A 27,916-nucleotide genomic window follows, 5' to 3' on the forward strand; every position below is an offset into this window, starting at 1 on the left:
TAGCTTTGAAGCAGAGTTTTCTTCTTTATTTCGATATTTTAGTTATATTGCGTTCTGTTTAACGCGTGTTAATTTCTGTTTAAAATATTTCACATCTAGGTTTTGCTATTTAAGGAATGTTTGCAGGTCTAAATTGTTTTTTAGCTTTGAAGCAGAGTTTTCTTCTTTATTTCAATATTTTAGTTATATTGCGTTTGTTTTGTGTATTTTAAAGGTGGGTTTAAGTTACTTTTATAGCAGGAGAGGGTGCTGGTGTCCCAATTTAGGAGGACTATATCAGGTTGGGGGTGAGGGAAAAATGCAAAAAAGATCCTCATTCAATACCCCGGGTATTTGTTCGGGGAGGTTATTTTTTCAAGGGGGTTTTACAAAAAAGGCTTTAAAAACGTATAAAAAATGTGCATATATGCATTTCTGTTATGTTTTTACGAGGTGGATAAACATTTCAGGGGTGAAAGGTCAAATCTTCTAACCGCCCTGGATACACCCTTGATGAAGAATGTTGGATGTTTTGAGAAATCTCGTAGGAATTAAAAAATTTCGGAGGAGGCATCGGCCAGAATACTCGCCGTATAGTTCCACGGTTCGGTGGTGTACCGTTTTTGCAGAATGAAATGTGAAACCTGGTTCCAACACTTCTTGGTATACTAATTGACAAAAAAGTTTTTTTTTATAATAAACGTAATGAACTAAGAAGTCCTCCATGTCCCTTTACAAAACAAATGGAGCTAAAATACTCTTTTAAAACTCATAAAATGCTATCTTTCAACTAACCCATTATTCTTTAAATTTAAAATAATCAAGACTTCCAAACACCGAAAATTTTACGAAATTTCATTCAAGCTTCACCGAACAATAACAGTATAGTAGCCCATGGCTGCTAAACTGCCCTGAATCAGCAATATTCAGAAAATTTTAAAAGCTAATTTTTAACCATTCAAGAACAATCCGGTACAAACGCTACCTTCTTAAATGTCATGCTAGACAAACTAAGAATATTTATGTGTTACTGATACCAACACCAGCCCAGGTGTATAGACATCAGCAATAGAAGTTATTGCAGGTGGTTTGAGTACACTTGTCAAGTGTTTGGTATGTAAATGAAACCGTAATTGAGAAGTAATGCTCATCATGGAGGTTTATTAGCATTTTGTCTGTAACTTCAATATGATAATCACTATCCGTTTAGATGAAGCTCTTTCGTGAGAAAAGCCGGAATTTATATTTGAAGGGAGGTGGTCGGAGATACAACCTTACGTAACTCCCAAACGGCTCATTCCTTCCTGAAATGTAGCAAATACGGGACCAGTATAGGTACACATACTTACAAAAAAGACTTTATAATAAGCACGAACTTTTTTCTTTCTTTTTTTTTGGAAGGGACAGGGCTTGCCATATTTATTCTACCTTTTATTTGTTCCAGACACATTTTAGGGTAGGAACATTTGCTGCTAGGAAAATGGCTATGTAACATTAAGTAGCACTGACAAGTAATGAAGTAGTTTTGTAATTATTAGCAAAGTGGTTGCGTGTAAATAATTCAGTAACGGACATACAATCGAATTGTTCTTACCATCAGGAACATCAGAACGCCTGTAGCTAATATATGGATTAATATGCAATTAATATGGCTTTATTTTGTACATGCTGTATTTTTAGAAATAGAAAAGTTTGCTGTAATGAACGGTTAGTGAAAACCGAATTGTGCTAACCGTAATTGGAATTCTAAGGGAAAAAATTCAATATCATTAGATATGCTTACTTAAGCAATTTTCGTTTAAAAGTGGTTCCAAATGTTTTAAACTCATAAAATATAGACAGTCCTATTTATATTTTTTGTCGCTCAACCCCTGTAAATAGTGCAGATTTCGACCCTTTGGGGAAGCTATGTGCCCCTGTTGCCCCCTTTAGATTCGCCCCAGGGGAAATAACTCCAAAAAGGAAGTGACATTGATGAACATTACCAAACCAGGATATGGTTTGTTAGAATGAAAATCAAAAGCTCTAGTGCCCTCTTAATGTAACAACAGAAAATGGGTCACTGCAGTGTGATGCTTATTTCTTTTGTGTGCCCCAAAACCACAATCTTCACCCAAATTGGGCCAACATACTATCGACTGAAAATTCTGGAGATAATCAATCAATTTAGAATTATAAAAGTTATATATACAGCTTTCCAATATCGGAGACTACAATGCCTCATTGTCGCACTTTTCATACTGAGGATATATGCAGTCAGTGGAAAATACATGGATAATATAGCCAGACGTTTTTAATCGTTTTTAAGTAAGTTGACAAGTGATTTCCAGCCCTGTTATCTACATCTGATATGCGCAACCTACTAAGATTTTTATTTATTTTACGCACCATACCATAATTTTCCTCTTAGAAGCAGTTTTGCAATTTGGAGATAAAAATTTTTTTACTGGTCATGCCTCTTGACTCTCCGGATGTGGATCTTTTTGCCCCTTACCCCCAATAAAATTATAGACCTACATCCTTCCCTATACCTGTCCATTGAGACCACTCCAAGTTCCTTTAAGCCGAATCTTTAGCCGAGATTTGTAGGCTAAATTGAAAAAAAATCAACACTTTCATTCTATCAGAAAACGTGATGCCACTGAAAAAAAAAACGGTACATAAAAGTGGGGGAAATTATTTTCAACTACCACGAAAGAACTACAATTTCTTGAAACTAGTTATTCAGTTTCTGAAATAAGTAGTTCCACCGCAATTTCGTTGGGGCTAAGGGGCTGAAATAGAAAGACGTGTATGTCCGATTTTTAAAACCACTTTCACCACCCTAATTATGATGTAAAGAAGATCTCGTAAAGAACCAATAAGAATAACAGATAAAATATCAACATATATTTGTGTATAGAAAAGATCATTTAAAGATATAATGAACCTTGGGAGGGCCGTCTTTTCAAAATTGATTTTTACCTTTAACTTATTCTCTTGTTGTTTTACTGCTAAGAATACTAATTGTACTGTTAGCACACTCTCACTAGTTTAAATAACAAAAATGTCGTATTTAAATTAATACACAACACATATGCTTTCAAAGAAATTCTTGTTGCTATCATTCATTTTCATTGTTTGAAGCAATGTTGCAAAAAAGTTGTACTTCTCATAATAAAGCGTACCTATACAAATACTGCTACTTGTAAGATTATTTAAAATGGTCCCCTAATTCAATTTTTTTACCAGATTTTTTGGAAAAGAATGCATCAGGCTCAAAATGAATAGAAATTAAGCAAAATGATTAAGTTAGTTATAAAAGGGATACGAATCATCAGAAACAAATGCGGCTGTGCTGTCACCTCAATCAAGGGTGGATCCAGGATATTTTTTTTTTAGGGGGGGGGGGCAAAACAGGTTGATTGAACTTGCGTTAGGAGAAATTTTAATTAACGCAAACTTGCGTTAATTAAGTAAATTACACTACTTTATACTACGTTAGGGGGTCGCCCCCCTCGCCCCCCTGGATCCACCACTGACCTCAATCCCCTTTATAGTGAGTGTGCTGTTTGCGATCCGATAACGTATAGATTCTTTAAATTCATATTAAATTAAATTTAATTAGTTGGTATAGAATATAATTAAATTAAAAAAAATTAAATTTAATTTAATTAGGTGGTTGACTTTCTATGCACAAAAGATGTATTTAAAAATATAAGAAAAACTTGATAAAAATTGAAATTATATTAGACAAGAAAAACTAAAGTTGTCAAAAGAACACTGCTATCGATAGCCTTTTTTTTATGGAAGTTTGAGAAGATTTTTGTTTTTGTACTTGTTATAATAAAAGCGATGTCAAAAATATATTCAGCAAAGTGGAAATAATCATTTTAGTGAGATTTAGCAATGGCTTAGGAGGAATTTAAGTAAAAGGAAATTCCAAGATAAAAAACATCAAAGACAAGTTTTTTTCAGAAAATTTTACTGACATTCTGAATTCTTTTTCCATGATAAAAAAAAATTAAGGAAAATTGTACGATATAAATTTTAGTTTATTTGAATATTTTTAACAAGTTTAAATACTATTGGATACAACTCGAGGTGAAAATCGAGGGTCATTGTAAAAACATAAACTACATACTACGCTTTGTTTAGGGCCGCTAACACTGTCTAGTTGGGCCCTACACATATAATTAGTAACTTCCAAATCCTATAAATATCAACTTGAGCGGAAATCAAACACCCAATGCTAAAATACATGTAAACCAACTTTTTTGTTATCTCTGTTTAATTCATTAAGATGATTTGTTGGATAACTAAAGAGAAAAAATTGTTTTCTTTTCAAGTAAAATAAACATAAAATTGAAAATTAAGACGGGTAAATATTTACCAAATCATATTATTGAGTAACAACTAAAGTGAATATACCATTCGATGCCTTTTTTTATGCTGATTAGGAATATAATAATCATTTCTATCGGAAATGAATTTTAGCCCCCCCCCCCTATATATGCCAATTCAGGGTATATATTTCTACATTAGGGAGGGGGGTAAAGTTTAAACTTACCTCCCATTTACATCAGAAATAAAATTTGCCCCCACCCACCCACCCCCTCCCCCTAATGTAGAAATATATACCCTGAATTGGCATATATAGGGGGGCCTAAAATTCATTTCCGATAGAAATGATTATTATATTCGTAATCAGCATAAAAAAGGCATCGAATGGTATATTCACTTTAGTTGTTACTTAATAATATGATTTGGTATATATTTACCTTAAGACGAATACACATTTTTCGTATATAAGAGGGGCCGTACCCCTCAGCCCATATTTTCTATGCAAACAGAAAGCATTTAGAGCACGCAACAAATCTAGCCAGCTGATCAGCACAAGTGTTTTATTAATCCTCTTTTAAGACATTTGGTATAAAAGCTATGTTCTTGAAGCAAATGCGAATATATAGGCCCTTTCATTTTCGAGTCATTGTGGCATATTATTTTTTTTCCAGTAAATGTGAATATACTTCTGAACTCTTTAATTCTTGAGTCATTGTGATAAGAAATAATTGGTCATACAGTTTTTTTTTTTTTGTCAGAAAATTTGTTATCCATTCATTAATAAAAAAAAAGAGATAAAACATGACTTATGGTCATGCATTTATTATTTTGAGAAGGATCTTAAACCTTAAATGTTAACCTTTAATACCAGGGCATTACTTTTCTTACCAACATATTTTGTCCATATATTCAAAATTTGTTTTTGATTTTTAATGAACTTGGTGTTAAAAGTTTCTTAGCTTGTTGACTCTAGTGTAAAACATGCTTCTGGTGACGGCGCCACTCAGCCAGATAGTAACTGAAACTCTAAAAAAAACGGAATTTCGATAACAATTGATATATCAAAATCAAGGCCGTATCCAGTGGGGGAGTTGGGGTTTTTGAACCTCCCCCCACCCTCCAAAATTTTTGTCCAACTCGTAAAAACGTAACAAAAATGAATATAAACAAATTTTTATGCGTTTTTTGAATTTTTTTTGTAACCCCTTCCCCCTCCAAAAAAAATCCTGGATTTTTTTCCAGGATTTCAATCAGGGAAAATATTTCCTGACCAAAAGAATTCAATTTTAGTACTGATTCCAAACATAAAAAAAGTTCACCAAGTTTTATGTTATCCATCAAATGCTACGAGCGTGAAAAATTTGCCTGGCTTTAGAAAAATGGGAAAGTATGTCCAAAAAGTGAAAGAACCTTGGTGAAAATTACACTTTCAGATTCAGCGTATCAGAAAATTGGTCTCAATTGTTTAATGGAACACTCCCAGCTAATAAGAAAGTTCACTGAGCTTAATGGTATATTCGAAATTGGTCTTTGATTTTCCATGAAGATGGATGTTTAAAGGTTTCTTAGTTTATCAATTCTATTTTTGTATCTAAGCTGGATCTATTGCCGTAAGATACAATACAGCATGGCACCCTGTTAAGCATTTGTCACCATTTCTCCTTATCTTTAGAAATTTGGTTTTGAAGCTCGTCATATATTAAACCACGTTTTTTTGTCATTCTTCCTTCCATTTATTTCCTCGTTGCGACCGATGCCTTTCAGAATTCTCATAAGCAGAAAAAATTTTCTGCTTTTTTTCCTAACTTTTAAAGCCGTTTTAGGGTTCCAGTGAAGAATATCGTCTTGGGTTTCTAGGGAAGAATATATACAAATCTTATGTATCTTATTAAATCTTATTAACCAATCTTATTCTTTGATCGTAAAAGCAGACATAAAAAGCAATTCGATGTACCCTTGTGAATACCCCAGCCATGAACAACTCACATTACATCCCATTTCGTTTAACAATTGTTTTGTAAACCATTTTGAAGCTATTGATTTGTTATTTTTTCGGTTTTTAAAAGGTCCAACATTGTTCTGAAAATAATATGAGCTTCCGTCTAATATGCATATACAGAGTGCAACTGGAAAAATTACTTTTCTCGATACTTGGTAAAACTGCAGTATTCTAAGTCTTGATCATAATTTACATCAGCTGAAAAAAAAAAAAATCTCAATTTGCCACCATTTCCTAAACCATAGAAGCTGAGACTTGGATCAAATTTAGTAAAACCAAGACAATTAGTACATACAATCCTTTATGAACCGGTGTATAATTGACTAATGAGCCATATAATCATCCATATGTCCTTATGCTTACAACACTTGTCACAATGAAGTAAAGTAGCAGATGGTCCTTTAGCTGAATGCTACAAGCCAATTACTTCTAACCTGATCTTTTAGACGGCTGCTTTGTTATGGAAATGTAATAATCGGAAAATCAGGGAGCGATCAGCAGAATACCCCTCCGCAAATCGTTCCACTATCCCTGTTGAGATAAATAGCTCTTTAAATGATTACCTATTTGGAGTAAGTAGTTTTCTTTAATCAATTAAGAAGTGATTAATTGTTTGATAAAATATTGAAAATCGGACAAGGAAAATGTACTTCACAGAAATCCTTAATAAGAGAATGAAAGGAATTATGCGAAGGAGTATAATTTATTGGTAGTTTCATTCGCTTTCATGAATAAAGGGAATCCTTAAATTATGTTTTTTTTCAACATCAGCTGGCCTGTTAAAGGCCTACTCCTTCTTTAATTTTTTTTTCAGCTTCTTTGCCTTCTTTAAAGCCAAGAGCATTTTTTTAATGTTTACCTGTGATGGAACAAGCGACGCGTATGCCCCGTGTAATGTCTTGCCTGTTGGGGCAATAATCAAGTTGCATTTTGCAGCTAAAGAGGGCCAATGGAGAAGGCCTAGGTGAGTCAGTTGTCTGATAGGTTTTATAGATGTACATAAATGATTTATGACATCAGGTGCAAGAGGACTATGAAATAGCAAAACTTGCGACTTCACAGCATTCAAAGCAAGCCACTACGCTTATAATTATAATTATTATCTATAACAGGATGCTATAGAACAATATGTAAATTCAATGAGAGATTAAAACAATAAAATGATGATTACTTTCGTTGGATATCACCCTGAGACATAGAGAAGGCCTTGGGGCCTTCCCTAGCAATATTATGTGAGTTACTAAAAAAAAGTCATAATTTAATATCATTTTTAAATGATTTTTAAATGAGTTTTTTTTCACTGTTTTGAAGAGTTCAATCATCCCCTCTGTAGTTAGGTACGACAGGAGGAACGACTTTTCCTGGGTGCAGCCTCTGAGGGGGGTCAAACAAAGTTTTTCGTCAATCCCTTGATCTTCGGAAGTCGGCAGAACACTACTGTGCATGTTCTGTCGTCACTCTTAGTGAGTGTAATTTTGTTAATGGCCTATATTACGTTTGCCGAAGGACCCTAAAAGGAAACTAATGCTTATACAACGATGAAAAAGTAAGAAGAACGGTAAGCAAAGTCAAGTGGTGCAGAAAGAAGGGATTAGCAAAAGGGTTGCGATTAAGAAAGTGAGAAGTCAAGTAAAATCTTCACAGCATTTGTGAAAAGAGGACAATCTTCTGAATCCTGGACATCAAAAGGAGTAAAGGCTTTAACTCCCAAAAGGAGTAAAGGCTTTAACGCCACATCCCATGTTTTATCAAAACCTGAACATTTGAACCACTAAAAATTGCGTGTCACAGTGGATCCGATCTAAGGCAGCCTGTAATGTTTAATAAGAGGTCATGATTTATATCAATTTTTTTGGGCACCTGATGTAAGTTATCGTCAGGATTTGGGATTTGCATTTTGACCAAGCATCGAGAAAAGTAATTGTGATATGGTAATATCCAATAATATCGAAAAAAGTAGAAAAGTAATTTTTCCAGATGCACTCTGTAAATGAATATTAGATGGAGGCTCATATTATTTTCAGAGTAATGTTGAACTTTTTAACAACCGAAAAAATAACAAATCAATAGCTTCAAAATGGTTTACAAAACAATTGGGAAACGGAATGGGAGGTAATGTGAGTTTTTCATGGTTGGGGTATTCACAAGGGTGCAACGTATTGCTTTTTATGTCTGCTTTGCAGATCAAAGAATGAAATTAGTATATGTTCTTCCCTGGAAACCCAAGACGGTATTTTTGCCTGGAATCCTAAAACGGCTTTAACAGGTGGGAAAAGGCAGAAAAAAATTTCTGCTTATGAGAATTCTGAAAGGTACCGGTCACAGCGTGGAAAGAAATTGAACTAAGAATGGCAAAAAAATGGTTTAAAAGATGACAAGCTTCAAAACTAAATTTCTAAAGATAAGGAGAAATGGCAAGAAATTCTTAATAGGGTGCCTTGCTGTATAAAGTAGCTAGCCAAACAGAATTTAGCACTTAGAAGGCAGAGACAAAGTTGCATTATAAATGAAAAGCTGGAAGGTGTTAGAAAGGCTTGTAATTTGATAGAACTTGTGAAGCTTATTGCTGAGTTCGATTTAGAAACAATCTTTTTGTATTTCCGACAAACTTCAGGATCAATCACGTATCTTTCAACAAGAACATAAAATAAACTTAGACAAATTTCAGCAGCCCTCGGTTAGGAAGAAACTTTTACAAAGCATGCGAAAACATTACAAGGTATCCGGAACATTACGGAGTAATGTATGAATCAACTCATTGTGCAGTCTATTACAGACAAATGTCAAGCTATTCAATATGTAGACATTCATTCTGGTGAAGAACTGCAATTATGAAGGAGTCTTTTTAAGGATCATTCTGTTTCGTAAAAAAGATGCAGCCAGTATAGTAAACATAATATTACAACAAATCGAGAAAGACAAATCATTTGAAGATTTACGACCTCACTGCAATGGCAATGCATCAGCAATATCCAGTCACAAATCAGGAGTGTAGCAAAACCTGCTATGCTATACTCAAAGGCCAGGGTGAAGGGGGGACACAAATGCCAAAGAGGTACAAAATTGTGAATTGTAAATAAATCATGAGAAATTAGAGGAATGATTACGGATAATTTTAAAATAGGAGGAGTAGGGAGGTACAGGTCTGTAAGTCCCGAGTGCGTTGGTCATGTCAATGTCCTGATTAGTTGAGGGTGATCGAAAATTTGCAATCTCACTGATGAGTACTGAATGAAACTAGATTGAATCTTTAAAGAATGAAAAAAAAAGAAAATAAATTTACTTGGAAAAAAATTCATTCTGTATTTTTGACAATGCATGTAAAAGACGCGAATGTAAAGCGCCTGAAATTCCTTACCGCGTACTATGTATTCACAAAATATACACTTTCTATTCAGTTGCAATCACAATTTTCTTCATATGATTCATCATCTTCTAGATGTATTTTAGGTGATCTTGCTTCTCTTACCATCATAATTCAAATTTTCTTGGTGGCTTCCTTATAAAACATTTTGTAAAGAAAACTAAATCTTCCTCTAAACTAGAAATTGTGATTCTGAAGTAAATCTAAGACACAGATTGCCCCTCTTTAGTAAAACTATCTGCCATTCTCTGTGGAAGCACTAAAAGAAAAAAATCTTAAATATATTGGAACTAAGGAGCTACTTACTTGTAAAATCTCCAGAAAATCTGTTATACATAATCCCTGACCGGGTGAGCCATTCTAGATGGGCAGCTTGTAGTTCTGTTTGACCTCTCATTGCAACGGCTGCTGCTTGGAGCTGCTGATGAATTAAAAAGGAAGAGTCGAGAAAATTCGGATTTGCCTGTCGAGAAAAATATAATAATCTTAGACTTTTTTTGCTTAAAAACGTCAAAATAAACTATGGGTTCGGATATGACTAAAAATGTTACAAGTAAAAACTGGCTTGGTTTTACGTCTCTTATCAACACGCCCTTTTCCAAAAAAGACAATAAATATGCATAGGCTCTGCAGTGTAAGAAGTAATGGTTTCCAATATACAAAAACATTACTTAAATTAAACAGGTCACAAAGTCGGAGAGGGTGGGGCTAACGCAAGTCAAATTAGGTAATTGATGGCACCATGAATTTACCTTAAAAAAGACATTGGTAAACTTGAAAGAACGTTTAAAGGCGGCAGCCCGTTGAAATATACGGCAATGTTCTTGCCTTCTTTTGAAAAGGAAGCAAAGAGCGTTTCAGTCGTTCCTCAGCGAGTTATTGACTTTGGCCTAAGAACGTCTGATTTCGAGGTCTCCTGTTGATGTTTTAGACGATTTCCAACGTAGGAGGAGCCAGTTCACGTTCAAATAATTTTGAATAAGTATGGCCAAACTAAAAAAACAAGCATTTTTCTCTTAAACCTTTGCCCTCTCCCTCTCTAAGACATTCCTTCGTTCGCTGCGGGCTTCGATCTCTAGAAAGAATTAAACGATGAAGAAAACAAAAAAGGGCTACAAGATCAAACAGTTCGTGGTAACGAACTGCAAGTAAGGAGCGACCCGGCTCAATAGTAACCGAAACTCTAAAAAACACAATTTTGATACCAATAGATACATCAAAAGAATCAGATTTTAATGCTGATTTCATCAAAAGTTACGATGGGTAACTTTTGATGGGTAGTTCTTACCCATCAAAAGTTACGCGCCTGAGAAAATTTGGCTGATTTTAGATAAAAGGGGGAAAGACCCCTTTAAATATATAGTACCTTTATAAAAACCACACCATCATATTCATCGTATCAGAGAACCCAACTATAGAGGTTTTAAACACCTATCTACAAAAGTGTGGAATTTTGCATTTTTTGCCAGAAGAAAGATCACTGATGCGTTTTTATTTTTATTTTTTCTTTTCTTTTTCCCCAGGGGTGATCGTAATGACCCAATGGTCCTAGAATATCGTGGGAAGGCTCATTTTAACGGAAATTAAAAGTTCTAGTGCCCTTTTTAAATGAACAAAAAAATGGAGGGCAATTAGGCCCCCTCCAACGCTCATTTTTTCCCAAAGTCACTCGATCAAAATTTTGAGATAGCCCTTTTGTTCAGCATGGTCGAAAATATGATAACAATGTCTTTTAGGATGACTTAATCCCCCAAAGTCCCCGGGGGGAAGGCTGAAAGTTATGAACCTTATCCAATGTTAACACATAGTATTGGTTATTGGGAAGTATATAGATTTTTTCAGGGTGATCTTTTCTGGTAGGTGGGGGGGGGTGGGTTAGAGGTTATATGGGAGGATCTTTCCATGAAGGAAGTTTTCATGGGGGAAGGGACATTACTGTGAAGGGGGCACCGGATTTCCCAGCATTATTAAAGAAAAAGAATCAGAAATTAAGTGAAAAAAAACAACAAATTTTTCAACTGATTTCAACTGATCAACTGATTGTGATTAAGGGGTCATTTTTAAAGAATTGGAAACAAAAATTGAACTTTAGCTTAAAGAGCAAGGTATTGACTAGGGGGCGAACCCCCTAATATACGTCTTACAAATCTATTAATATAGAAGTTTGTTACGTAAGTTAATTCGTAAGTTACGTATATTTATTACTAATAAAAAACGTTCGTAAATAACAAGTTTCGAAAAAGCCACTTAGCCAAATAAAAGTAAAATTAATATCCAAATTTTGGCCAAAATCGATACCTGCATTAATTTAAAAACGTTCAGAAATTAAATAAAAAAAAACAAGATTTTTAACTGAAAGTAAGTAACGATATTAAAACTTAAAACGAACAGAAATTATTCCGTATATGAAAGGGGCTGTCCCCTCATCAACACCGCGCTCTTTACGCTAAAGTTTGAATCTGTCACACAACTTTATTTTTTAAAACAACAAAAAACTTTAGCTAAAAGAGCGAGGTATTGAGGAGGGGATAGCCCCTTTCATATATAGAATAACGAACTGTAAAGTAAGGAGCGACCCGGCTCAATGGTAGCCGAAACTCTAAAAAACAGAATTTTGATACCAATAGATGCATCAAAAGAATCAGATTTTAATTCTTATTTCAAATATATAAGTTTCATCACGATTAGTCTTACCCATCAAAAGTTAGGCGCCTGAGAAAATTTGGCTGATTTTAGAAAAAAGGGGGAAAGACCACCTAAAAGCTATAGAATCTTAATGGAAATCCCACCATCATATTCAGCGTATCAGAGAACCCTACTGTGGAGGTTTCAAGCACCTATCTACAAAAATGTGGACTTTTGTATTTTTTGCCAGAAGAAAGATCACGGATGCGTGTTTATTTGTTTTTTTTGTTTTTTTCTCAGGGGTGATCGTATTGACCCAATGGTCCAAAAAAAATGGAGGGCAACTAGGCCCCCTCCAAGGCTCATTTTTTCCCAAAGTCACCCGATCAAAATTTTGAGATAACCCTTTTGTTCAGCATGGTCAAAAATATCATAAAAATGTCTTTTATGATGACTTTATTCCACAAAGTCCCCGGGGGAAGGGCTGAAATTTATGGACTTTACCCAATGTTAACATATATTATTGGTTATTGGGAAGTATACAGACGTTTTCAGGGGAAATTTTTTCTGGTAGGTGGGGGGGGAGTCGGGGTTTATATGGGGGGATCTTTCCATGAAGGAAGTTTTAAAGGGGGAAGGAACATTGCTATGAAGGGGGTGCCGGATTTCCCAGCATTATTAAAGAAAAAAAATCAGAAATTAAGTAAAAAAACAACAAATTTTTCAACTGATTTCATCTGATCAACTGATTGTCATTAAGGGGTCATTTTTAAAGAATTGGAAAAAATTTGAACTTTAGCTTAAAGAGCAAGGTATTGACTAGGGGGCGAACCCCCTAATATACGTATTAAAAATCTATGAATATAGAAGTTTGTTAATGTAAGTTAATTCGTAAGTTAACGTAAGTTACGTGTATTTATTACTAATCAAAACGTTTTTAAATAAAATCAAACAAGTTTCGAGAAAGCTACTTAACCAAATAAAAGTAAATTGATATGCAAGTTTAGTTTTAGTTATTCATGTACAGTGAGCAAAAATCAAAACCTGCATTAAATCAAAAACGTTCAGAAATTAAATACAAAAAATAAGTTTTTTTAACTGAAAGTAAGGAGTGACATTAAAACTTAAAATGAACAGAAATTATTCCGTATGTGAAAGGGGCTGTCCCCTCCTCAATACCTCGCTCTTTACGCTAAAGTGTGAATCTGTCACACAACTTTATTTTTTAAAACAAGAAAAAACTTTAGCGAAAAGAGCGAGGTATTGCGGAGGGGACAGCCCTTTTCATCTACGGAATAATTTCTGTTCGGTTTAAGAATTAATGTCGCTCCTTACTTTCATTTAAAAAAAATTTTTTTTTTTTTTTAATACGTTCAAAATCAATCAAGAAAGAATATTTTCTTAGAACGATAACTTGCTTTGCTTTACAGGATTGGGTCTAACCTAACTCAAGTTTCACAAGTGCCACTTGAAGGGCATTGCAGGGGACAACTCTTGTTTGAATTAACTTTGGTTCGTTTAAATCTGACCATATTATGTTTTATGGAACTCAGTAGATTGCTTTGTATTTTGCAAATTGATGTTTCAAAAAGTAATTCAAGCTGTCGAAAATATATTAGATATGAAATGAATATATTTAAAGTGGGAAACTACATTAAGACAGTATAGCCAAAAAGATGGGGGTTGAAGGGGAGGGGAAATTGTCAAGGATCTACAATGCAACAAATTTTGTAGTAATAAACCTAATATTTCATAAGAAAGTAAACTTTTGTTTTAATCACTTCCCCCGTAGGCCTACCAACCTTCTGAAAAATTTCTTGCCAACCCTTTGTAAAGACTATCAACAGATACATGTGTTTCAGGCAGTAAAGTCTGTTCACAAGTACAATACAAGTCTTAATTCATTGATCAGCTTAAATATTTGAGAGACTCAGTTATTGCTGTCTAACATACGTTTTGAACAAAATAATAGTTGTTTCTCAACCAAATATATTTTGACGTTCGTTTTTTAATTTGACCTTTCTGATAGCTTCGTAGTTTCGTAGAGCATTTCCATAATATTCACAACTATATATTCAATATGTATGAAATATGGACCTCAATTTACGACAATAGATTCAGCTTAGATACGTTTAAATAAATAAGAAAGTTTTTTCAACTGAAACTAAGGAACAAATTAAAATTTAAGACTAGCAGAAATTAGTCCGTAATGAGGGGTGATACCGCCTCCTCGAAACTCCCTTCATGCTTCTTCACGCGAAACTCTTTTGTTTGTACTTTAAACAAGCTTCCTATTCTAATTAAACGGTACAGGAGTTCAGGAGTTTTTCTTTGTGAATTAGGACAAAAATTCAAACTGTAGCGTAAAGATGAAGGTCTTGGGGAGGGCACATTCCCCATGATACATAAAATAATTTCTATTCCTTTTAAGTTTCATTATTGCTCCTTATTTTCAGTCGGAAAACTTGTTTTTTTATTTAAATTCTGATCATTTTTCAAACAATGCCGGGATATCCGCCTCTCCCCTTCATGTAACATCCCTCCACGGAAATTTTTCCATAGAAAATTTCTTTCGCCGTAAAATCCCACTCTCTCCGAACAGGTCCATCTTCGCTGAAAATTCTTCCGCATAATTCAGCTTGGAATATTCTCCTCAGCCTACTTTCATTTAAAAAAAAAGGCTTATTTTCATTTATATCTGATTGTTATTCAAATCATGGAGGAAGTCCTTCTCTCCCCTCCGTGGAAAGTTTTTCCTGGAAATGCCCTTACCCCTATGGAAAATTTATCCCCTGGAAAATTTCCTAATGGAGTATTTTTCCCGCAGAAAAATCACCCATGGGAAATTTTCCAGTGGAAAATACTCCTATCCGACGGAACAATTCCGTAGACAATCCAACCCTGCTTAAAATTTTCCCCAGACAATTTTCTTGGAGCGTCTTCACATGTAAAATTGAGTCACCAAAGAGAAAGTAATACAAAAAAAAATTCGTATTGGCAAATTTCCCCGTGTCAAATTTCCCCTTGAAACTTCATCCCCGGAAACTTTCCTCTCCAAGGAGAATTCTCTCCGTGGAAAATCCCCTACAGCAGAAAATTCACCCTCCCCAAAAAACGTCTGTATGCTTCTCAATAACAAATATTATATGTAAACAATGGGCAAATTTCGTAACTTACAGCCCTTCACCCAGGAGCTGTGGGAGCATGTCATCCCCAGAGTAATGGCTATTCGACCTTTCTACAATTGTGAACAAAAAGGCTACATAAGAATTTCGATTGGATGACTTTGGGGAAGGAGGGGGGCAAGGGTTGACTTTTGGGAGAGGCTAGTTGCCTTCAAATTTCCCGTCAATTAAAAAGAGCACCAGAACTTTCAATTTCTGTTTGAATGACCGCTCTCATGATCTTCTAGGACCACTGGTTTGATACGATTGCCCCTGGGAAAAACAAAACGAAAAAACTATGAAATAAACGAATATGCATCTGTGGTTCCCCTTCTGACAAAAAATACCAAATTCCACATTTTTGCATTTGTGAACTTGAAACCTCTTCAGCAGAGTCTCCTGACATACTGAATCTAATCGTGCAATTTGGATTAAGGTTCACTGAATTTTTGGGGTGGATTCACCCCTTATTCGAAAATCGGTTAAATTTTTTCATGCTTGTAGCTTTTGGTGGGTAACATTAAACTTAGCAAATTTTGTATATTTGGAACAAGCACTAAAATCCTATTCTTTTGATGTAGGCTATCAGTCGCTATCGAAATTCTGTTTTAGAGTTTTGGTTACCATAGGGATGAGTGCCCCCGTCACCAGGAGCATGTTATACAATAGAATCAATAAAGACATATTTTGAAGATGGTATAGGAAGAGCAATGCCCTGATCTTAAACAATAAGATTTAAGGGTTTAAGATCCTTCCCTAAGTAATACTTGAATGACCATAAGTCATGTTTTACCTCCTTTGGTTTTTTTTTACAATGACTGGAAAACGAAAGGGTTCATACGTATATTAAAAATATAATTAAAATAAAAATAAAATTCTTAAAATAATTTTTTATATATTAATTTTTTAATAAAATAAATATTTATTTATAAAACAAATAAATAAAATAAACAATTACATTTTCAAAAAATTTCAATAAAATAAATTTTAAATTCCTTAAAAATAAAATTCTTACTCCAAATGTCTTAAAAGTTTCGTTGCGAGTTGTAAATGCTTTCTGTTAGGGCGACAAGCCTTCCTCTTATATAAGAAAAAAAATGCGGCTTCGTCTTAATTTTCAATTTTTATCTTTACTTTACTTGAAAAGAGAATGTTTTTTTTAGTTATCCAAAAAATAATCTTAAGGGATCAAACAGGAGTAACACAAAAGACGGTGTATACGGTTTGCATTTTCCCTAGGTGTTCGTTTTCCGCTATAGTTAAAAGTTATGAGATTCGGAAGTTATTAATTATAAATATAAAGCCTAAATATGAGCATCCTCAAACAAAACACAGTATTTTGTCTGCATTTTCACAGTCACCTCCAGTTTCCACCTCAATTTGTATCCACGAATTTCTAAAGTTGTTGACAATATTGAAGTAAAACTGAAATATATATTATAAAACTTTTCTTCAGCTTTTATTTATTTCGGAGAAAATTCAAAGTGCCAGAGAAATTTTCCAGAAAAAAACTTGTGCTCGATGTAGCGACGACATATTCGTGACGATTAATTTAGTTTTTCTAATCTAATGTGGTTCAAATTTTTGTTGATGCGTCCATTTTTTGGATTCCTTCTTCCCTAAATTTCTCCTAAGCATTATTAAATCCCCCTAAGATAATTATTCACATCTTGCTCAATAATTTTTAATATAGCTTTAATTAACGCATAACAAAACCTATAACCTATAACAAAAAATTTCTCAGAGAGTATACCTTAAAAATTGGAAATGGTGACGCTATGATTTATTTTGTATATTTTAGACCCCCTTCCCCATCTTTATAAACATTTGGTAATTGTGTATGTAGGGTAGGGTTTTGTAAAGGGTGATGTCTGCCCATACAAGTTTAATAAACTTCGGGTTTTGTTGTTAATGTGCTACATTTTTTTTTAATAAAACCTTTTTCTCTCTCTCAAAAAACACACTTTTTCAGGGATGATTGTCGTTCTCCAAGCACTGTTATACCAAAGTTGGATTTTAATGTAAAAACAGGGTTGAAAGAGGGAGTAATAGCCTCCTTGTCATTTAAGAGAGCTTGGATCAAACAGTTCATAGTAACAAACTGTAAATCCAGAACAACACGTATCAAAAGAAACGAAACGTATAAAAATGAGGTTTTGCTGAAAATATGTGCAACAACAAAATCTACATTTATATTGGTTCTGAATATGCTTTGACTCTTCGACTCTTTGAAAAATCTTCACTTTTTAGTTACATTTGGATTCGTTCCCTTTAGTTTAATTCTGGTATTCGTAATCAGAATTGAGGATCGCCAAATATATTTCAAACTGAATTATAAATGTTACTGAAGTTGTAAATTTATAATTTATATTATAATTTATTATATTCAGAGGAAACAATTTTTTTTGCGTGTGCCTTTTTTTTACAAACTTTACTGTTATTATTTCTTTTAAAGTACTTAGTTTACGACTGTTCCATTCTTTTTTCATTTTTTTTTTATAACTGACGATTGTTTTCTTTTTAAGTCGCCGGTTACACCATTAGTAAACAATGTTGCATCTTTACGAGCCAAATTTGTTAACTTTAAGGCTGATCATGAAGCTATTAGTATATTAAAATCTGTGTTGTTTAGAAGTAAGAATTGAAGTGAAAACCTACTCAAACTTCCACAAGAAAAAACCTGTCGATAGCAGCATGCTTGTGACAACCATAGTTTAGTTTTACTTGTCTAATATAATGCCAATTTCCATATTTTTCCTATATTTTTTCAATACATCCTATATGTGAATCCTATATGTGGATCAGCATATCCTCATCTCAGCATATTTGCATCTCAGCATATGCTGATTTCCTCAGCATATCATTCCTATATGTGGATGCTATATGTGGATCCTATATCAATATTTCCTATATGTGTTTTCCTATATTTTTCAATACATCTTTCGTGCATTGGAAAGCCAACGATCTAATTAAAACTCTGAACTTCAACAATCTAAACAGTTGTCAGCGAATTGCATACAATGCCCTCACCATAGAGGGGAATGAGGTGACGGCACCGCCACACTTGTATCTGATGATTCGTATTGATATTAAGACTAACTTAGTCATTTGGCGTAATGTCTATTCGTTTTGAGCTTCTTGTGTTAATTCTTTGTATTTTTCATCGTTTTTATTTTTTGATATTGTTCTCTACTTTCCCTGAAAATCGGCTTGAAAATTGGGATCCTTTTTAGATAATCTCATAACTATAACTTATTATAGATTAAAAAAAGAGCTTTTGCAGGGGACCTTCGCAACAGCATGTGAAGTATTATACTTATTATAACTTATTACAGATTAGAAAAGAAGAACTTTTGCAGGGGACCTTCACAACAGCATCTAAAGCAGCAGTATTGGAATAGGTACGCTTTATTATCAGAAGTTCACAAATTAATGCAACATTGCGGTAGAAAAATGAACAATAGACACAAAATTTTTTTAAAAAATATGTAGCCTATTGTGCATCATTTAAATTCGACATTTACGACGTTGAAACTAGTGAGTGTGTCAATAGTACAATTAGTATTCTTAGCTGTAAAACAACAAGAATATCAATTGGAGGTGAAAATCCAAATTTGAAAAGACAACCTTCTCCAGATTCATTATTTCTTTCAACAATCGTTTCATACACAATTGCATATGAGGATATTGATACTTTATCTGTTATTCATATTATTTCTTTACAGGATATTCTTTACATTATCAATTAGGGGAATGGAAGTAGTTTTAAAAATGGAACACCCCTGTCTCGCTATTTTCGCCCATTAGCCTTAACAGAATTATGACGGAACTACTTGTTGCTGAAAATGAATAATTAGTCTCATGAAATTGTTATTGTTGTCTTTCGGGGTAGATAAACGTAATTTTCACACCTTACTGTGGCAGTTTTTCATAACTCTCAGTGATATCATGCTTTGATTCAAATAGGATGAAAGCGTTGCTTTTTTTTTATTAAAGCCTATTAATGCTGGCTGGAGAATGAGCTAAAAATAAGTTGGAATGCTCTCAATAGCCAGGTACAGGGATATATAAGTAGATGGTGGGGTACCTAGACCGAACTGCTCGATTTGATAAGCGAAACTGCCTCAGAGGTGCGTTTTATATCAGGTTGGGCAATCACAAACAAATCGCAAAAAAAAAAAAAAAAAAATCTTAGGTGGTAGATAGTATAGGTAGATAGTAAGATAGGCACTCACTGATTAACTTATATATGCCATTTAATTCCCCATTCAATGTTTTTTCTAAACCACTGTCATTATTATAGCGTTCCAGCCTTCAGCCTCAAATTGCTCGGATACACAAAATTTGCTGATTTTTTGCCATACTATAATTTTTGTGCTTAAAACAGAGCCAGTTTGAAAAGTTTGAAAAGACAAGTGATTATCTAACTTATCATCAATCCCTATTGCATAATTACTTGCTAAAATTTATGAACTATTACACTATATCTAGAGTTCATATTCTAAATCAGAAATAGCCTTAAGCATAGGCAAGAGTGGATCCAGGATTTTTGTTCGAGGGGGATTTTACTAATTTTCGACTCGGTTTTCGACTGGTTTTACTAATTTTCGACTCGGTCAAAAATTTCGGGGGAGGGGGGTCAAACCGGGTAACACCCCCCCCTGGATACGGCCTTGACCATAGGACTCAATTCACACATAATTCACTGGTCAAGACATACTGCCTATTTTAAGAGGAGAGCTTAGGTTTTGAAAAGCTTAACATATCTTTGTTGTATGTACCTCAAGTGACCACTTGGAATTTATCTCCTGAAATTTTGCATTAATCCACTCACAATAATAGAGATACCATTCCTGAAGCACATGTCCATATTAATATTTTATATTAATCAGGTTAACATTTCATAGTGGAAAAGAGCAAATTCAGCCTTTTTTTTTATATATAGTCTTGGGCTACATCCAGACATTAGGGGGGAGAAAGTAATGACGAAATTTCTTAAGAATCCTAGGGTAGGGGGGGCAAAGTTGGAGCTAATTCTCCCAAATCAAGTGAAAATGACAGTGAAAACTGAAAAATTGAAGACATAGTACCATAAAGGTAAAGATAGCCTAAATAAAACTGACCCGTTTCTGTTGACGCTTGAATTGTGTAGGCTATCTTAGTTTTGACAAGATTTCTGAAGAAACTGTTTTTCTTAAGAAAAGGAGGGGAGGGTAAAACTGGGCTCTGAGAGGGGGCACTTACCCCTTTCCCCGTAGTAAATTCCTTTCCGGGTAGGGAAGCTAGAATTCAGTTAAAACTGGAAGTAATGGTTTAAAATCCACTAGAAAGATTTTTTTTAATGAACTGAAATGAGTATATCTTTATCAGAGTGTTTAAATAGGGAGAGCGGATATACCAGTCTAAGTTAATTTATAGTGTTGGAAAGAAACCAGATTAAGAAATATGCTTTTGTTTTCGCCATTTATTGTTTTTCCCAAATATTATAATCACAGCTATTGTAATTGAGTTCCCGACCCCTCACCCCAATTTAGCCAGATACAGCACTTGGCTATAGATTTAAAACTCTACTCATTTTTTTGGGGGCGGGGGTATTCAAATTAGCTTTAATATGAATTTTGAACCAACCTTTGATAAGAAGATAGAACAAAAAACAGTACAAACCAACAAAACCAGAAGACTTTTGTATATGGCCTTGGCCAATATCTGCCTGTTTAGGGGAGGGGGGCTCGTACAAAATTATAATGGTAGTGGTTATTATCTTTGGCAGTAGCATTTTTCATTTACTCTTGTACCTGATTTCTGTCCTATAAGCAAAATTAACCAATGATTGCCTACCTTCATATCTACCCCTACTATTTAATAGCCTACTAACAGTTTACTATATAGTAGCTTTGCCCATACTAATATCAAAATCGCCCCATGAACAATTCTACCTCTTAAACGGACCACTTCCTTCTCGACATGTCATCCCGATGGTCGTCCCCTTGAAAATCGCCCCATGAACAATTCAACTTCTTAAACGGACCACTTCCTTCTCGACATATCAAGTTCTATCAAACAGTTCGTGGTAACGAACTGTAAGTAAGGAGCGACACGGCTCAATAGTAACCGAAACTATAAAACACAGAATTTTGATATTAAAAGATATTCCGAAAGATTTGGCTTGTTATGCTGATTTTAAATATATAAGATTGATTAAGTTTAGTGTAACCCATCAACAGTTACAAGCCTGAGAAAATTTTCTTGATTTTTGAAAAAGGGGGGAAACACCCTTTAAAAGTCAAGGAATGAAAATGAAAATTACACTATCAGATTCAACGTATCCGAGAACCCTGATGTAGGAGTTTCAAGCTTCCATCTGCAAAAATGTGGAATTTTGTATTTTTTGCCAGAAGAAAGATCATGGATGCGTGTTTATTTGTTTGTATTCCCCAGGGGTTACACATCGAACCAATAGTCCTAGAATATCAGGAAAAGACTCATTCTAATGGAAATTAAAAGTTCTAGTGCTCTTTTTAAGTGACCAAAATGATTGGAGGGCAACTAGAACCCCTCCCTTTTTCCCTCAAAGTAGACCGATCAAAATTTTCAAAATTTTAAGATACCCATTTTGTTTAGCAAAGTTGAAAAGCCCAGTAACTATGTCTCTGGGAATAATATGACCCCCACAGCCTCTGGTGAAAGGTCCGTAAGTCATGAAGTTTGCCCATTGTTTAACACATAGCATTTGTTATTAGGAAATACATCGAAACTTCTTTTGGGGAGGGGGATTTCCACTGTGGGAATTTTTCACAGTGAGAATTTTCCGTGGGGAGGCAATTTTCTGGAGTTGAACTCTCTAGGGGGAATATTACACTCGGGGAACTTGCCAGAAGTCCTATAGGAAGTTATTTTACTTGTCTTACTTGCTCATTGCCAACTCAATTTTACACGTGGAGATGTTAAGGTGAATCGTCCGCGAGAAATTTTTACCGGGGTGGAATCGTCTAGAGTATCTTTCAGTAGGGGGGGTGTTTTCCACGAGAGAAACTCTCCAGAGGGGAGTTTTCCATGGGATAAAGTGTCCTTAGGGAGCTTCCTGCGGGGGCAACTTTCCACTAGGGTGGGAGGAGGGGCTATTTGCGGGAAAACTTTTTCACAGAGGAGGGGATGTCCCGCATGATTTTAAAAACAACCAGAAATTAAAGTATAGCTCAAATGGGCATGATCTAAGAAAAGAATTTCACCCGGCATCGTCCGCAAGGAACTTTCCGGGTGGAAATTTGAGCTAGAATGGAATTGTCTGGGGGAAATTTCTGTGGCGAGGGGGAGGGAGGAGTATTTTATGTAGAAAGAACTTTCCATGTAAGAGCTTCGTGGAAGGAAGGAGTTTCCCATGGGGGGGATCTGGATTTCCCAGCATTATTTATAAACGATCAGAAATTAAATTGAAAAAAAAAACAAGTATTTTTCAACTGAAAGTAAGAAGCAATATTAAAACTTAAAACAAAAAGAAATGATTACGTATTTGAAAAAAGTTAACCCTCCTCGAGACCTCGCTCTTTACGCTAAAATTTTATTTTGTGTCCGAATTCTTTAAGTATGACTCCTGAAACACAAGGGCCGTTTAATTAGAATAATAAAGCTTTTTCAAAAATTATATAAAAAACTTTAGCGTAAAGAGCAAGGTCTTGAGGAGGGGTAACCTTTTCCATATACGTAATAATTTCTGTTCGTTTCAAGTTTTGATTCCTACTCCTTACTTTCAGTTGAAAAAAACTTGCCTTTTATTTAATATTTACAAAGACCAATGCCTATGCTTGCGGATTCCGAGCACTCCAAATTCGAAATGGCTAAACCTGCATCCGAAGTTAGTGTGTTCAAACCCGCGTACAGACGGAAGCTTGTCAAACAGCTGTAAGGAGCGACCCGGCTCAATAGTAACCGAAACTCTAAAAAAAAGGATTTTGATACCAGTAGAGACATCAGAATCAGATTTTAATACTGATTTCAAATATATAAGTCTCATCAAGTTTAGCTCTACCCATCAAAAGTTACGCGCCTGAGAAAATTTGGCTGATTTTCGAAAAGAGGGGGAAACACCCCCTAAAGGTCATAGAACTTTAATGAAAATCACATCGTCAGTTTCAGCATACTCGAGAAGTTTACAGTAGAAGTTTTAAGATCGTATCTGCAAAAAGTGAAATTTTGTATTTTTTGTCAGACGAAACATCGCCGATACGGGTTTATTAATTTATTTTTCCAAGGGTAATGGTATTAACCATTTAGTCATAGAATATTGTGGGAGGGCTCATTCGAACGGAAATTAAAAGTTCTAGTGCCTTTTTTAAGTGACCAAAAATATGGAGGGTAACAAGGCCCCCTCCCACGCTCATTTTTTCCCAAAGTCACCCGATCAAAATTTTGAGATAGCCATTTTGTTCGGCAAGGACGAAAATATAATAAATATGTCTTTTAGGATGACTTAATCCCCCAAAGTCCCCGGGGGGAGGGCTGAAAATTATGAACTTTACCCAATGTTTATATATAGTATTGGGTATTGGGAAGTATACAGACGTTTTCGGGGGAGATGTTTTCTGGTAGTGGGGGGGAGGCGGGGGTTATGTGAAAGGATCTTTCCGTGACGCAATTTTCCATGGGGAAAGGGACATTGATCTAACGGGGGCGGGATGTGTCTTACCATTATTTAAAAAACGATCGGAAATTAAATAAAAGAAAACAATTGTTTTAGATGATCGCGATATACCACATCAAGGCTTGCAGAAAGCTGCACATATTACGCAAATGATAAGGACTGCCTCCAAGCCTTTGCCTTAGACATAAAACCAAAGTTTTTGTTGTACTTTCATAAGAGCTATTTATTCTAATTGACGGTCTTTGTGATGAAGGGGTAATTTTTAAGGAATGGGAACAAAATTTGAACTTCAGTGTAAAGAGAGAGGTATTGACTATGGGGTGAACACACTACTATACGTATTAATAATATATGGATACAAAAGCTTGGTACTTAAGTGAATTGTTTGGCAACGCACGCCTAGTACCAATAAAAACGTTCCTAAATTAAATTGAATATCTTTCCAAGAAATAATTTACCCAAATAAGAGCAAAATTGGCGCGCAATTTTTTTAATTATTCGTGTACGGTGAGTCAAAATCAAAATCTCCATTAATTCAAAAACATTCAAAACTTAAATAAAAAAAACAAATTCTTTTTAACTGAAAGTAAGGAGCAACATTAAAAATTTAAACGAACAGAAATTATTCCGTATTATGAAAGGGGCTGTCCCCTCCTCAACACCTCGCTCCTTACGCTGAAGTTTTTTATTGTTTTAAAAAATAGAGTTGTAAGAAAGAGTCTAACTTTATCGTAAAGTTTTTTATTTTATTTTATGCTCTATTAAAAAGAAAGGTGTGTTGAAAAATATAAAGAACTGCTTTATGAAACAGTGAACATGTGAACAGTGAACAAACTTTTTAATTTTATTTGAAGAAAAGGGCTGGATAGTTGGAATTCGTGCATTAAAGGTAGGTAGCGAATTTATCGTCTTTTTTTCTTCGAATCATCGTTTTTGTTTTCAATGTCCTTTTCTCTCGGTAAAAGTCAGGGTACTGTTCTAAAATCTGGGAAACACGCGAGAAGTGAAGTTTGGTTAATGCTAATGAAATAAAACAAAATAGGGTGTAAATATAATAGTTTATGAGCAAATTTGGGCTATATATTTGCCGATTAGGGTGGGGGGGTAAAGCAGAGCATATATTAAATACGGAACCTAACCTAGGTACCTTTTTCCCCCTAAACCCCAAAAACTAAAGTTTAAATATAATTTCCGGAGTGAGAAGCTCTTGTTTATACAGCGTCAGATAGGTAATTACCGGGTAGTGGCTATCTGATGTTTGCTTTTCTCGAGTCGTATTCTCGCGTGTTTCCCAGTTTTTAGAACAGTACCAAAATCAGCTATATTTCCAACATACCCTTGCGATAAATAATGAAAACTGAAGGTCAAAGTAATCGCTTATAGACAACGATAAATAAAAACACAGAAATTAGTTATAAATAAAGAAAGATGCCTACATTTTACCTTGAACGAAAGTGCGAACGCATTCAAAGAGGAGGAGGGTGCAACTCCTTGGGAAACTGCTTTGAAAAATGCACTATACTCAAAAACCAAGATTTCAGGGTTTGGTCACCCCCCCCCACCCCCCTTTAAACCTAATGAAGAAGTAGACCTGGAGTAAATAAACAAATGCCGAAATTCTTACCCTGTAGTCATTAACTGTGATTGTCTGCTGCATACTCTCTGGAAAACTCAGTGGATAGCCATTTCTTTGAAACTGGAATCCGCACCTTTCCGGAAGAAATAATCCATCATTTAAAATCACCTCTTTAGATTCAAAGTAACTTGGTGATAAGCATATCTGCCTTGAAGAATTAGGTGTTTGAGAATTTCTTCCAAGTTCAGAATCTGACCTTTCTGATGAGCTGTCATCTGATTTCTTGCATCCCAGTAAGGAATCTATTCGGAAAGAATCAGTAGCCATTGTGTATCGCTTGGCTTACAGAAAGGCTTTGGAATTGGACGATTATGCCACATTCCAGACTCTTAACTGAAGAAGTACTCATGAGCCAATGGGAATTATACTGGGGCGGAACAAAGAGCGTGATGATTGGTCTTTGAAAAAGTAAATAACTGCGCAAAGTATATTTGGATTCTGACTAAGCGGAATAGTAATTACATAATAGCTGATTACCAAAACCTTTGAAACGAAATTAGATCCTGAGAACCTTCTATGCATTTGCTGGGTGAGTCTTACGATGTAATTAAGCAGAAAAGGGAACATTCTCCGCAAAAAGTAATAATATTATAATTAAGAAATATTTCCGCAATCGGAAATAGTTTTAAGATTTCAAGGCTAAAGCAAAATGAAATTTGAATGGACAATGAACTAACTTTTTGCGATAACAAACTGTAACACTTTTCCGTGCTAATACTAACTGAAACTCTAAAAGAAGTAATTCTGACAACAGTATGTGTATTAAAGCGTCTGTTTTTAAAGTTATTCTAGATTTTTTAAATCAAATCAGTTTTAATTTACTTAACAAAATGTGTTTGGCTAAGAAAACCTGTATGGTTTTAAAAAATAGGAAAAAGATTCTAAAAGAGAGTTATCTTCATGAAAATTGTGTTGTCACATACAGCATGTTAGAAAGCTTCATAATTGAGGTTTCAAGTCCAAATCTACAAAAACATAAAATTTGTATGTTCCCGAGAAGAATGGTCCAGAGGTAACTGCATCAAAGCAGAGGTCATAAAATATCGGTAGGGGACTCCTTCGAATGAAAACAACAATTTAGTGTCCTGTTAAGGAAGAAAAGATATTGCGCCACAGCAAAACTGTTTTTCCCCATTTGTTACGGAAACCAACAAAATTGGCGAACACAGCTATTACCATCAAGAGTATTGCAGGGGCAGATCCGGAATTTTTTTTTGGGGGGGGGGGCACAAAATAGGTTTATCCGATAAACTTGCGTTAGGAGTAATTTTAATTAACAAACACTTGCGTTAATTAAGTAAATTACACTACTTTAGACTACATTAGGGTGGGGGCGCACCCCCCCCCCATCACCCCTCACCCCCCCCCCCCCCCTGGATCCGCCACTGGGCTATTGGGCAAAAAATATGAGATAGCCAATCGAATTATAATTTATCGGATTCGGCTTCCCAGTTTCAGAGGTCATAATGTGTAAAAAGCGATGAATACCACACTGCCTTTCCATAAGAAAACAAACTCACTTAAAAACAATAGGGAAAATTTTTCTTGAGACAGTGGAATTCAATTTAGTGGATATTTCGACCCTGTGTCCAAGGGCCGTCAATCGTAAAATCATAGGCAGTGCAATAGCGCTGCCTGAGTAAAGGTACATGATAAGTCAAAACATTATCGCAGATCATGTAACATTATATTGCGACATGTTCCCCACATTTAAATAGCGACCGTATTCTGAATTTGAAGTATTCTTAAATAGAGTTATAATTATTAAATTACCCCTTGGACATTCTTTGACAAAAAATATCCAGAAAATCTTAACAATTGTCTGCATCATTTTGGCAAAAACCTCAAATTAATTAAAAATTACCAGGGATGCCAAATGGAATTAAAAAATTGACTCCTAAAATTTGAGAATTATCTTCCCCTTTTTATCTTTGTTTAAAAAAAAGAAATCTATAAAAATTACACAAAGGTTTTTCTTGTGCAAATCACGGTATGGGGAGTATACATTTCCGGTGGGGGGTTACCCTGAATATCATTTTTATGTCTAAAAATCTGAAGTGAAGCTCAGTCTCCTGGTGCTGTATGATATAACTGATCAAATAGTTCGTGGTAACGAACTGTAAGTAAGGAGTGACCCGGCTCAATAGAAACCGAAATTCTAAAAAACAGAATGTTGATACCAATATAT

General features: G+C 34.8%; 1 protein-coding gene across 1 annotated transcript in view; it reads right to left on the reverse strand.

Annotated features, from left to right (window-relative positions):
* The window catches only part of LOC148943490 (uncharacterized), a 37,437-nt gene extending 11,409 nt beyond the window's left edge, over positions 1-26,028 (reverse strand). The window contains exons 1-2 of the mRNA XM_089101400.1: positions 25,717-26,028; positions 9,972-10,128 (exon numbers count right to left, since the gene is read on the reverse strand). Of these exons, the coding sequence (XP_088957526.1) occupies positions 9,972-10,128; positions 25,717-25,995 (436 nt within the window). The 5' untranslated portion in view covers positions 25,996-26,028. The remainder of the gene's footprint in view (positions 1-9,971; positions 10,129-25,716) is intronic.
* Between the last annotated feature and the right edge of the window lie 1,888 nt (positions 26,029-27,916).

The sequence above is a fragment of the Artemia sp. Qi Xiang Cuo genome, chromosome 15 (assembly GCF_049724085.1).
Source record: "Artemia sp. Qi Xiang Cuo chromosome 15, ASM4972408v1, whole genome shotgun sequence".
Lineage (NCBI taxonomy): Eukaryota > Metazoa > Arthropoda > Branchiopoda > Anostraca > Artemiidae > Artemia > Artemia sp. Qi Xiang Cuo.